The sequence below is a fragment of the Eucyclogobius newberryi genome, unplaced genomic scaffold (assembly GCF_026437365.1).
Source record: "Eucyclogobius newberryi isolate DKJ021-1_F unplaced genomic scaffold, fEucNew1.0.hap1 SCAF_22, whole genome shotgun sequence".
In the NCBI taxonomy this organism is placed as follows: Eukaryota; Metazoa; Chordata; class Actinopteri; order Gobiiformes; family Gobiidae; genus Eucyclogobius; species Eucyclogobius newberryi.
The window spans coordinates 14,130,613-14,144,876 of record NW_027315857.1 but is presented as its reverse complement, the minus strand read 5'-3'; the positions used below and the strand labels follow the sequence as shown (position 1 = coordinate 14,144,876).

The following is a 14,264-nucleotide window of genomic DNA, read 5'->3' as shown; positions in this document are numbered from 1 at the left end:
AAACCATTTAGAGCGAAAATGGCCAACAAATCCGAGTGGGCGAGGCGTGGGTGAGGACGAGCGGGATGGTGGGGGGGGGGGGGGGGGAGGGGCTTGAGGGAAGACGAGGAAGACGAGGAGGAGGGAGAGCGGAGTAAGTGAGTCACAGTGTTCACTCGCGGGCCCTTCTGCATAATCATTTCAGATCACGCTTCGTCACCGCGAGCTGAATCACCAGACAGGCACGTGGCCACGGAGAACGCAGCCAAAAAGAAAACCACTCCGCCGCCAAACTCCGCCCCTCGATTATTTTACACTGGCACCGCACGCTCCTCCATCGCCGACGTTCAGACCCTGAACTCAGACGAGGGTTTGCGCACAACAGGCTACAATCTTACAAATAGATGAATAAATAGAACAAAACAACACATATATACATAAATAAAATGATCTGTACACTGGCATATTTTGATGCCTTTTGCCTTTGTTTAGCCTCAATCAAGTTCAACTTTTCAGCCCGATCCGGTCCATCTTTTTCGACCGCCCTGGTTTTCCTACTCTCCAAAGCTGCCGCTCATTCCCTAATCATCCCAGGGTAACTTATATATACTGTTCATTCAATCTGCGTCGGCCCTTGTATTTGAAATCTGATTCTGAGTTGGTTCTTCGTGTCTGGTTTTCTGTTTAAAGATTTTCCCATTTCGGACGATATTTTCGTTGTGTCACTAATTAATTATTTACCTAAGTGATTTACCTGCCTTTAAGGCTTTCCTGTTTTAAAGGACACTTTCTGTTGACTTAGCAAGGATTTTAGGCTTCAGTCTTCATGTTGAGTTCAGTTTACCTCTGTGACATTTCTGTCTGACTGAATACGGCTACACGTAACTTTATATATACTTTTATTTACAAATTAGTCTCATGCACCAAGTACTCAAAATAAAATGTAAAAAGCAAGCATATAAAATAATATTCTTGGATAAACAATAATTGTGCTTATTTAGGTCACTTATATTCAGAAGAAAAATAAAATGTATAGGTGTGACAATTTTAGATTCAAAATTAAGTTGTTTTAATTCAACCTAGACTTCAAAAACGTGGAGGAACGTTTTATCAGACTGTTTATGTCACATTCACTTTACTTTAGATTAGATTTACTTCAACAGCACAGGTCACAGACTCGAGCAGTCATTCCCAAACTGGGGAACAGGACCTACATTTGGGTCCTCAAAGATTATCTGGGGATCCCCAGGGGTTCTTAGAAGAGGTCCAAACTAGATTGTGTGATTTTTTTCACACACCTAGATACTACATACATTTTCTTGTTTATTTGTCGATGCTTTGAGACAATAATGAGCTTTCCCTGCTTGTACCACGGCTCTCGGACTTCCCGCTGACTACTTCACAGAACAAATTCCAGGGTCACCATTCCCTTGTCAAAAACAAAGCTTTCAACGTGTCGAGGAACAATCTACATCCGGAATCTCCCACTGACTCCGAGGCTTTTCCGGATTTGTCCGACAAACAACACTCTGATACTAATCTGACCCTGTACACTGATTAGCAATTAAAATCAGCTCCATCAGCGGACACCCCGGGCCAGAAGCATCTACTGGCCCACAACAAAAGAACGTCCTAGTATGCAGCGGCTGTGTTTGAGCCAATCACTCACTGCGGCCTTATCAGCAGCAGCCTTCTGTGCGCTTTAGAGCACACTCAGACTAATGCGTGGCACTGCGGGGGTCCCTTGGATAATGCACACACTAGTGTACAGTAGTAAGTGTTGAGGGGCTAGCAATGCCATGAATATATAGCTTAAAGTGCTATGAGCTTCCAACAAACTGCATTTTAGCAACAAAGCAATTGTGGAAAACAGTGAAGAGGAGAGCTCTCTGTAACTAGAGAAATTCTTGCTCGACTAAAGACATGCTCTATCCATCGAGTAGTCGACTAAAGACATGCCCTATCCATCGAGTAGTCGACCAAAAACATGCCCTACCCATCGAGTAGTCGACCAAAAACATGCCCTACCCATCGAGTAGTCGACTAAAGACATGCCCTATCCATCGAGTAGTCGACTAAAGACATGCCCTATCCATCGAGTAGTCGACTAAAGACGTGCCCATCGAGTAGTCGACTAAAGACATGCCCTATCCATCGAGTAGTCGACTAAAGACGTGCCCATCGATTAGTCGACTAAAGACATGCCCATCGATTAGTCGACTTAAGACGTGCCCATCGATTAGTCGACTAAAGACGTGCCCTACCCATCGATTAGTCAACTAAAGACATACCCATCGATTAGTCGACTAAAGACGTGCCCATCGATTAGTCGACTAAAGACATGCCCTACCCATCGATTAGTCGACTAAAGACATGCCCTACCCATCGATCAGTCGACTAAATACATGCCCTACCCATCGAGTAGTTGACCAAAAACATGCCCTACCCATCAATTAGTCGACTAAAGACGTGCCCTACCCATTGATTACTCGACTAAAGACGTGCCCTACCCATGGATTAGTCGACTAAAGACGTGCCCTACCCATGGATTAGTCGACTAAAGACGTGCCCTACCCATCGAGAAGTCGAGCAAAAACATGCCCTACCCATCAATTAGTCGACTAAAGACGTGCCCTATCCATCGAGTAGTCGACCAAAAACATGCCCTACCCATCGATTAGTCGACTAAAGACGAGCCCTACCCATCGATTAGTCAACTAAAGACACACCCATCGATTAGTCGACTAAAGACGTGCCCTACCCATCGATTAGTCAACTAAAGACATACCCATCGATTAGTCGACTAAAGACGTGCCCATCGATTAGTCGACTTAAGACATGCCCTACCCATCGATTAGTCGACTAAAGACATGCCCTACCCATCGATCAGTCGACTAAATACATGCCCTACCCATCGAGTAGTCGACCAAAAACATGCCCTACCCATCAATTAGTCGACTAAAGACGTGCCCTACCCATTGATTAGTCAACTAAAGACACACCCATCGATTAGTTGACTAAAGACGTGCCCTACCCATGGATTAGTCGACTAAAGACGTGCCCTACCCATCGATTAGTCGACTAAAGACGTGCCCTACCCATCGAGTAGTCGACCAAAAACATGCCCTACCCATCAATTAGTCGACTAAAGACGTGCCCTACCCATCGATTAGTCGACTAAAGACGTGCCCTACCCATCGAGTAGTCGACTAAAGACATACCCATCGATTAGTCGACTAAAGACGTGCCCTACCCATCGATTAGTCGACTAAAGACATGCCCTACCCATCGATTAGTAGTTTGGTCGGCTAAAACACCATCAACCAATCAAACAAACAAATGAACCAATTACTCAAAATAAAGCCTAACAGCCCAACAGTGGAAGATGTCGTGATTATTATAATAAGATTTATCTTCCAAACACTGTTTTTTTTACAAGCATCTGTTGCTAGTTGCCTCCTTGAACACTTTGAACCGAGAGGACAACTGCTGACCAGAGGGGGAAAAACAGCACAAATCCACATGTTTCCCAAGTTCAACCTTCAAGGACAAAAAGTGCATTTGCAGCAAAATCCCACAGCGTATATTTAGTGTGCGTTATTCACTGTCAGAGCTTCCAAACGTGTAAACGGTGACAGTCTTTACCTGGAACTCAATGCCATAGTTCTCCCTGCAGAAGTCTCTCAGTTTGGGGTAGACGTGCTCCTTCAGCGCGTTCCTCTCCGCCTCCGTGTCTGAAATCACAAAAGAAAGAGAAGATGCCCGATAAGTTACACAACTGCCTGCTGCGACCTCTCTCTGGCTTCCTCTGTGCAGCGAAAATAGGACAAAAGTATATTCCCAATGTAATACATGGTGGTGCACTGACCTAGAGTAGACCCATATTCTGACTGTACTTCTTTCTCTGCCTGAGGATTCTTGAATACACATTTAAACTGTGTACATTTTTACTATTAACCCCAAATTGAACTTTGAGTAGTGTAATCGTACCATCAGGTTAAAGGGGAATTACCATTGCACTTCTGAATTCTTCTTTCAGTGAGATACTTTCCAGATTGATTCATGTGTAGAACTCTGTCTGTCGTGGGCCAGGTTAGTTTTGATCAGGTTATTTAAATGTTTATGTGACTATTTTATGTAGAATATTTTTTTGACTGGGTACAAGATCATTTAGCTTGACATTGGAAATACATTTGCCCATAAAACCCTTTCTTAACTCCATTGGCCAAAAATTTAGCTTGAAATACCGTATTTTCTGGACTATAAGTTGCACCTTTTTTCATAGCTTTGGCCGGGGTACAACTTATATTTATACTTATATTCCGGAGCGACTTATATGTGATATTATTTGTTATTTTCACACTTGCAACCGCATTTCATACTCCAGTGCAACTTATATATATTTTTTTCTTCGCTATTATGCATTTTTTGGCCAGTGCGACTTATAGTCCGGAAAATACGGTAAAAAGGATTTACTGTAGCCAGTCAGAAACACCTTTTTAACGGGTAAAGCCTTGAATCTAGATCCATCAAGGAAACATATTTTAACCAATCAATACTACTTGAAATTAAGATGAAATTCAAGTCTATTTTATTCCATCTGATTTTCCGTAAAACGCCAGACTAAACATGTATCTCAACTCAAAGTGAAGCTGCTGCTGAACCCTTTGGAGCACAAACAATTGGCTGGACTGTGTGAAGTTGAGACTCAGTAGTTTTGGCTTCGCTTGTCTGATTTACTCTGAACATAAGTGGAAACGAGCTCTGCACAGAGGAAAATCAGATTTACTACAGTATATGAAGAGGCTATGATATGAAGCTGCTGACACACAGTAGCATTTATTCAATTTCTTGTTTTCAAACATGAAGCAAGATAACAATAAATGTATTTAGAGACTTGTATAATGTAAGGTTCAGGCTGAATAAACGCGTTTCATTTATTTTTAATTTTAAGGCATTTTTTAATTTGTGGCTTTGGAAAACAAACTGACTCTGATCACTCCCAGAATGATTGATACGACAAGTGAAAATAAGTGTGTTACAGCTTTCCTTTTTATATTCTGCCTTCAAAGAGCTTGAGAGATATTTTGAGTGGACAAAATGGAATAAATACAGAAAATGTTAAACCCATCCGAATTTTAAGGGCTTTAAACTTATCTAGAAGCTCAACCCATTTGAAAACTGTCCGGAAAAGGTCAAAATTTTGTCCTGATTGACATAAAAAAAAGAGAAAAGAATTGATACTTGTTCAAATTAGTTGTGTTTATCCTTACTAATACTAACCTACCAAACACTAAACACCACCTCCTTGAAATTACAGGATTATTATTACACTTATTTAGTTGGATACCATAAAAGATCAAACTAGTAATACATTTATAACCTAAAAACAGCAGATACAGTTCATCAGTCGGGGAGAACTGACCAGCGGGTGGGTTATTTTTGTTTATCAGCAGCTGACATTGAGGTTAACTCCAAAAAGCATTTCAAACAAATCCAAATGATGAGCCCTTGTTCTCCACTTTTCAGATGCGCACACCGGTCACACACCGGTCACACACCGGTCAGCTCCTTGACTTCTGGAGCTGGCAAATTGGTCTGAAACACAGCGAAGCGACTGTCAGAGTGTGGCACTAATGAGACCTGCGGGTGCTCACTTCAGGGCCACTCCGAGCACTTAGCGTTGGACCTGGGCAGTCATTTTTATCATGATGGACTTTATGGTCTTGCTTAAATTAAGTGGTGGGGAAATGGTAATAGTATTCAACGAGCGGGAAAATACACTGAATGTAAGTCAAATACAAAGAAAGAAGAAGCATTCAACAAGCAAAGGCGCTGGTTCTAGTTTAAGTTAAATGGAAAAAATCATGTTAAAGATGCACTAAGTCACTTTTATGTACTTCAGGTGTATTTCTCAAATGTACCTTGAAAAAAGTCTTCTTACTAGAGCTGGGCAAAATGGAAATAAATCAAAAGGCTTTTAGGAATGTATATTAACATTAACTATACAGACACATACAGTAGGTCTGGAAATGAATCTCAATCTCTTGATCTTTTGATAAATTGGCCAGTCCAAATTCTATCCTAAAGTTAATAAAATAACATTACAAAACCTTTTATTTGTCACCCAATCGGGAAATTCCACTGTTCCAATCCACAGTTCAAAAATGGCAGCAGGAGGATAGAAATACAATGAAAATGAAAATGTACTTAAATCTGACAAAATACAGTATTATGTTCAAGACATGGCTATTATTCACATTATGTTACAGCGTTGGACATGATTACTACAGGATAATGCCACTCTATGAAACATTCCAGGCATTTGACTCTCCACCACAAAAGTTACATAGTACACCTTTAACTTGTAGTTACATAGTGCACCTTTAACATGTAGTTACATAGTGCACCTTTAACATGTAGTTACATAGTGCACCTTTAACATGATCTGCCCCTCAATAAATGCCAACGAGACGGCTCAATAAGTCATTGTTCTGCTGTGTCTTTGGTGTGAATGGAAAAATACTCCTCTCTTTTACAAAAACAATCCAATATAAAAATAATAAACTCGAAAAAATATGAATAAATAAATGTTCTGCTCGTTTTTCCAGGTAAAACAAATACAAAATACATAGCTGTCAATCCTCGTATGGGTTTTCTCTCCCACTGGATTCCGCCATTGTCAGTCCAGGACATTACATCTGAAGCTATTGCTGATGGAATAAGAGTAGCGCTCCGATGATGCGGCAAGCGCCATTTATTTCATTTGCATACAATTTGGAGGCGTGAGTTTAGTCTGACATTTCACTCGGGTGGCACATGCCCCCAAAGCCTTTCTAAACATAGAGCGGCGAAACACGTCAGTCCTGATCTGCACTCAAACTGTCAGTATGGCGTCTACCAATCTCTGTCTATGGTTATTGGGCATTTTTATGTTTTTTACACAGTTTGTCGAAAGAGAGAGGGGAAAAAAAGACATTGCACACGGGCATGTCCAGGGAAATGTTAGTGATTTTGTGTAAAAGTAGGGCACAACAATGAGCTGGAGGCTTGACCAATATGATCTTCGCCGCTGCGTAGTGTTCCTCAACAGTGTGGAAGTATAATACGTGAGGTTTAGACAGGAGAGAAAATAATATATTCTATCTCTTACTGTCCGTGAACGACCATATACATCCGGGAACTTGTGCAGTGGCAACCAAGGCCGCCATTTTGAAAGGGGCACAACAGCACGTCTACTACACACGAAATCCAGGAAATATGAGGCCAAAATGCCAAAAACCTGCGTTCTGTTAGGACATTGCTCTGTTGACTGACCAAGAAGTGATAGCTTTGTCGTGTAACTTAGTTTGCCGTTATCGTCTAAAGAATCAAAGTATTCGTAGCTCATTATGCCGTAGAGACAGGGCCACTCCTGAAGACCTTCTATGACTCTGTGGTGGCATCAGCCCTCCTGTACGGTGTGGCCTGTTGGAGCAGCAGCATCACAGAGAGGGAGAGGAAGATACTGGACAAAATCATCAAGAAGTCCAGCTCCGTCCTGGGCTGTGCTCTGGACTCGGTGCAGGAGGTGGGGGACAGGAGGGTCCTGGCTAGATTCACATCTATGCTGGACCATGAGTGTCGCCCCCTGCAGGACACTCTGTCCGCTCTGGAGAGCAGCTTCAGTGAGAGACTGATCCATCCTCGCTGTGTGAAGGAAAGGTTCCGTAGGTCTTTCCTTCCTGCTGCTGTCAGACTTTATAACAAACACTGTTAGTCCTGAACACTCGCAATACTGACCTAACCTAATACTGATGTGCAATTCTGTCATATATGCAATTGCTGTTGGAATTCATGTGCAATTACTGTGAAATTCATGTGCAATCTATGTGCTGTCGTGACACATATTCATGTGCAATTACTGTCGTGATCACATGCAATGGTATTTATGTATTTATGTATTTATTTATTTGTCTATGGGAGTTTTTGTTTATAGGAGATCTTCTACTGAAAGTGTTTTTCAAACTTCCTATAAGTGATCTGTTCTCTTCTTCTGTATCCTTCTGTATGCCTCTGTATCTTCCTGCATTGCACCAATGAAATTTCCCCATATGGGACAATAAAGGAATATCTTATCTTATCTTATCTTAAAAGGATGCAGTCGTGTTGGTTTTTACATATCGCGTGCCCCTTTTAAAATGGCCGCTATGGGGAAGTCCCGGCTGTATGACGTCACCGCGAACGCATGTATTGTTAATTGCGGCGCTATATTCTTTCTATGGGAAGCGACAAGTGTTTATTTGTTCAATATATCCAAAATGGGTTTCAATTAATGGGTGACAGGCATTGATTTTTTCTAACTTATGTCTCACGGTACTTTTGAACAGTTTCTACACACAATTTTAACTGGCAAAGACCTTCATCAAAGTAAGCACTAAAAGCTCAAAATCACACAAAAACATGTTTCATACTTAGTGTGGAACTATTATCACAAACATGGAAAAGGTCAGACACGTACAAGCCACGTTTCCATTCAGTTTGAACCGTGTGCTAATCACCAACGCTTGTCATTTATTTGTATTTTCTGCAACAAAGCCACATTCACGTTTTCTAATGCAGCTGCACTTTTGTTCATGTCATTTGTTGTTGTATAATTGTGAGCACCACAGCTGACGGTTTGAACTGTTCTGATAGTAGAGCAGTTTATGCAAGATTATCTCAACATTTGTTCACATTAGTGACCAGAATCTACATGGTGATATTCAAGGGTTTCATGGCTAACATAGACATACATTTGAATATATAATAGGAATTTACACATATGTTTCCTTTTTTAATAGATCAATGAATACAGTGGTGCTTTGTAAAAGGGTGAAGATCGCGCGTCCTCAGAGCTTGAGTGCTAAACCAAAAAAAATATAAGAATTATTAAAAACATAATGGTTGCATGTCTTAGGACAAAGATACTAACGTAACTTTAATTTGGCTACAACAAACAAGTAACCAAACAACGATGGCCATCAAAAGCTTGCATTGGCATGTTCCTTTTGCCTTTTTCGGTTTCCTCCTCTGCTCAGAGGTTACACTGTCTCCTCGCCCCGGCATCAAGGACCTTCCACCGACGCCTAGTCTTCTCCTCAAACAACCAAGATCATCGACTTGTTCAAGCTAAACTCCTTCCAGGACTTCTCGTACTGGTTGTCACGTGGCTCCTCACCACCGATCAAGGCCAGATCGCATCAGGTTCTGGTTAATCCCTTAAAGTCAATCCTCGCCTGGTCCCCACATTTCCTACTGGTTATTTTTCCCGCGTTGGCGCTGCTACATCTGCCTCCACTCAAAGAGTCGTTGACCGCCTCAATATACCATGGAACACAGGTCCTCCATGACCTTCAAGATCTACACCCAACATAACCTCCGCGACCTTGGCACTGCCTCAGTTAAGCTTCTTTTGGGGGTATCGAGGCCCAGGAGCCTACAGTCCTCATCGCCAGAAGCCCCAAAACGGCAGCCATTTCTGTACATTTGTGTTGTTCATGTTTCTCGTATGCCAATAAACACTTTGCATCGTAGCTGGGGTCGTGGTCCTTGTTAGTGGATTCAATAATACTAAATGATGATATAAAAAGTTGCTCATTCACTTCTGCAGTCACATGAAAAGCAAACTCACAAATACTGAATGATTGTGCGCCTCGTATCACCACACGGCGGATGTGGCCCCAACACTGTAAACTTTGTTATCGTGCGCTGGCCTTTTTTATTCACGCGCACTTTTCTTTTGCAGAATCTCATCAACAAGCAATCACCGCACGCAATCTTCAAAGTCCTCTCCAGTCCCGCTCCGTACGCGAAGGGCCCGGGCGCACAATTACACATCTCTGATTACAAAAGATGGAAACAGCGAGGTCGCCAGTCCAAGTGTTGCCTCGTGGAAGAAATGCTGCCGTGGCAGACTGGTCATGGAAAAGAGCGTAAAGGTGAAAAAGCTGAGAAGACCAGGCGTTGGCGAGTGGATGAAAGTAACTAAAGTACCTAAAGTAACTAGGGAAGTATCATCAAATATAAAGTCGAAGGTGCTGTTCATGTTGGGATCAGGACAGACACAAACAGTCAGTATGCAGTTCCTTTACTGATCCTAGTAGTAGTAGTAGTAGTAGTAGTAGTAGTAGTAGTAGTAGTAGTAGTAGTAGTAGTAGTAGTAGTAGTAGTAGTAGTAAAGCATGATATTGCAATAACTGTTTGAAAAAAATTATGTATCTTTTTAATGTTAATTAAAAGCCATAATAGAAATATATATATATAATAAAAGGCTACAAAAAAGCAGATAATAAAATAAGAAATAGAGCTGCACAACACATCGCAATGGACTTGAAACTGCCATTTGAGTTGGTGTATTATCAAATTTCAAGGACTGCATATATTTTGATAATATAATTCCTCTGCAAAGAACGAACTATCCTGTGTTTACATAGTATTTTATCGATTCATAATGTGAAAGCTCCTGGAGCTGCACTCAGAATCCTCCTTTTTAAACTTCTATCACAAATCTAATCACAGACTTGTGCGGCCCTAAAAAAAATAAAACAAACTTCCAGTAAATATACTGCCCACCCCTAGTTTAGAACATATATTTGGAGCAACATTTCAGCAGTTCTTTAGATGACGCTTAGCTCAACAAACCAAATTCAATATAAATGTCCTTCCAAAAGAGTCCCTTCTAAACAAGCACATGTTGCGATGCATTTTTCAGCATCTTGAGCTCTGACTTCATGTGCACGGTGCGTGTGCTCGTGCAAAGCCACACTGCAGTGAGCAAATCAATATGGAATGACCTGGAAGGAGCTGAAGGCGAAGCCAGTCTGTGTAAAGCAGCCATCCATAAAGGCCAGATGTTCTCGCAGTTCCTCAGCGCTGGCAGAGCCTACAGGTCTGCGACTAACACAGATCACTCTTAACACCGCCACGATCCATCATGAAACGAGCAAAGACAAATTGTGAATGAAATAAGCTCATTATTGAACATACACGAGGAATTACAAACAACGCTGCGACTATAGAAACAATATTGTCCGATGTCAGCAGTTCACCCGGAACATCTGCGCCGCCAGCTGTTGCCTCCAAAGTCACCGGTACAGCTTTCAATTACATTTTTTTTCTACATAAAGAGGGGATTTCAAGGTCCAATTCAACAAGGCCTCCAGGGTTAATTTGTCAAAGGATTGAATGATTAGCGCGTTCGAGAAGCCGCGTGCAGCCGTTAGACTTCAAATCTCTGGTGAAACAGTGAGTTCATTTGGACGTGATGGAGTGAGACGTGCTACGAGCGGTTAGCATACTATGTACTGCATGGTACGAGCGGTTAGCATACTGTGTACTGCATGGTACGAGCGGTTAGCATACTGTGTACTGCATGGTACGAGCGGTTAGCATACTGTGTACTGCATGGTACGAGCGGTTAGCATACTGTGTACTGCATGGTACGAGCGGTTAGCATACTGTGTACTGCATGGTACGAGCGGTTAGCATACTGTGTACTGCATGGTACGAGCGGTTAGCATACTGTGTACTGCATGGTACGAGCGGTTAGCATACTGTGTACTGCATGGTACGAGCGGTTAGCATACTGTGTACTGCATGGTACGAGCGGTTAGCATACTGTGTACTGCATGGTACGAGCGGTTAGCATACTGTATACTGCATGGTACGAGCGGTTAGCATACTGTGTACTGCATGGTACGAGCGGTTAGCATACTGTGTACTGCGTGGTACGAGCGGTTAGCATACTGTGTACTGCATGGTACGAGCGGTTAGCATACTGTGTACTGCGTGGTACGAGCGGTTAGCATACTGTGTACTGCATGGTACGAGCGGTTAGCATACTGTGTACTGCGTGGTACGAGCGGTTAGCATACTGTGTACTGCGTGGTACGAGCGGTTAGCATACTGTGTACTGCGTGGTACGAGCGGTTAGCATACTGTGTACTGCGTGGTACGAGCGGTTAGCATACTGTGTACTGCGTGGTACGAGCGGTTAGCATACTGTGTACTGCGTGGTACGAGCGGTTAGCATACTGTGTACTGCATGGTACGAGCGGTTAGCATACTGTGTACTGCATGGTACGAGCGGTTAGCATACTGTGTACTGCATGGTACGAGCGGTTAGCATACTGTGTACTGCATGGTACGAGCGGTTAGCATACTGTGTACTGCATGGTACGAGCGGTTAGCATACTGTGTACTGCATGGTACGAGCGGTTAGCATACTGTGTACTGCATGGTACGAGCGGTTAGCATACTGTGTACTGCGTGGTACGAGCGGTTAGCATACTGTGTACTGCGTGGTACGAGCGGTTAGCATACTGTGTACTGCATGGTACGAGCGGTTAGCATACTGTGTACTGCATGGTACGAGCGGTTAGCATACTGTGTACTGCATGGTACGAGCGGTTAGCATACTGTGTACTGCGTGGTACGAGCGGTTAGCATACTGTGTACTGCGTGGTACGAGCGGTTAGCATACTGTGTACTGCGTGGTACGAGCGGTTAGCATACTGTGTACTGCGTGGTACGAGCGGTTAGCATACTGTGTACTGCATGGTACGAGCGGTTAGCATACTGTGTACTGCATGGTACGAGCGGTTAGCATACTGTGTACTGCATGGTACGAGCGGTTAGCATACTGTGTACTGCATGGTACGAGCGGTTAGCATACTGTGTACTGCATGGTACGAGCGGTTAGCATACTGTGTACTGCATGGTACGAGCGGTTAGCATACTGTGTACTGCATGGTACGAGCGGTTAGCATACTGTGTACTGCGTGGTACGAGCGGTTAGCATACTGTGTACTGCGTGGTACGAGCGGTTAGCATACTGTGTACTGCGTGGTACGAGCGGTTAGCATACTGTGTACTGCGTGGTACTGCGTGTCTGCGCACTTCAACTGTCCCAGCACAGGGGCAGGTTGCTTCCAATTGGCTGGATCTTCCCACTAGACATGATTGACAGCTAAATAATGGAGGCGGCAACTGAACAGAAATAGGGTTTTATTACTGTATGTTTTTATTTTTTGGATTTGTTTAAATTATGATTTATTTTTTGATTGCATACACATTTTCTTCTACTTACTCTCTTTATACACAAGTGATTATGGCATGATGTGATATGAAACACTGTGATGGGGCGATAAAGGGGATACAAATACAAATCAATACAAATGATCCCTGTGATGTGTTTTTTGGTTGAAATTGTCATATTGTTATTGTGATTCACACATTTTCTGTTTAATGCAGCTCTAGTCTCCAACACAAACACTCTTTCACACCCGCTCCTCTTATTGGTCAGCCTCTGTCATGCTCCGAGTGAGTGACAAGTGGGTTTAACCAATCACAGTTAAGAAGCAGATGACTTGATTTACACTTTCAAGGCAATACAGGATAGTACATGTTAGAGGTGGCGATATTTATATTAATTTATTTGTATCATTATTTCTTATTTTTTGGAGGTATACAACATTAGAATACAGAGTGTATCGTCTTTCAAACTAAGGTTTAAAGTGACATTTCTGCATTTTTGTTTCTATTTCTATGGTCCATTGACATTTTGTGCGAGATTTGAACATTTATAGGCACATTTTAGCATATTCCTGACACATTGTTAAATAAAATATTGTTATTTTTTATCTTTTATTTTTTTTTCTATGCATGAATTGTAATAAACTAGAAATTGTGATCTGGAACCCCCCAAAAATACATGTTTTTTTATATATGGCTCTAGTTTATCTTATGTTAGAGTATATTTTTGGACACATTTGGAGACAATAGCCTCATCAGAACCTTTAAAAGCTCAAGAATTTTCCTGTCAAAATCCACAATGAAAATCCTCGTCCATCCAAACATTTGCTTTGCCGCAACAACTTTTGACTGACACTAAAAAGCAAGAGTGAAAACAACAAAAATACTCCCGCCTCTTTGAGCAGCTGAGAAACACAAATGCAATTACCAGAGTAACCGGGAGAGTCAACAACCTCAATGCACTTTTTCACCCACCAAACCGCTGACATTGATGTTTCAGCAAATTTATTATCAAAGGAATTCTCGTGTCGGATTTAATGTCGGGCAAATAATTCTTGTTTCTCCTTTTGCACAGAGCTAGAACTTTATTTTATATGCGACAAACTGCTACTTTTGAATACATTTACAGTGTACAGTTCAGTTTATCACACACTGCTCTTTAAAAGGGCATTTTCCACTGTTAAAAACAAAGCAGAAAACACATTATTGCTTTTCTCTCTGCTCCTTTTCCT

General features: G+C 42.1%; 2 protein-coding genes across 2 annotated transcripts in view; both read right to left on the bottom strand.

Annotated features, from left to right (window-relative positions):
* The window catches only part of LOC140371856 (uncharacterized), a 179,939-nt gene that overhangs the window by 76,369 nt on the left and 89,306 nt on the right, over positions 1-14,264 (bottom strand). The window lies entirely within an intron of this gene.
* nwd2 (NACHT and WD repeat domain containing 2) overlaps positions 1-14,264 on the bottom strand; it is a 64,636-nt gene that overhangs the window by 45,193 nt on the left and 5,179 nt on the right. The window contains exon 3 of the mRNA XM_072458941.1: positions 3,625-3,713. Coding sequence (XP_072315042.1) covers positions 3,625-3,713 — 89 coding nt within the window. The remainder of the gene's footprint in view (positions 1-3,624; positions 3,714-14,264) is intronic.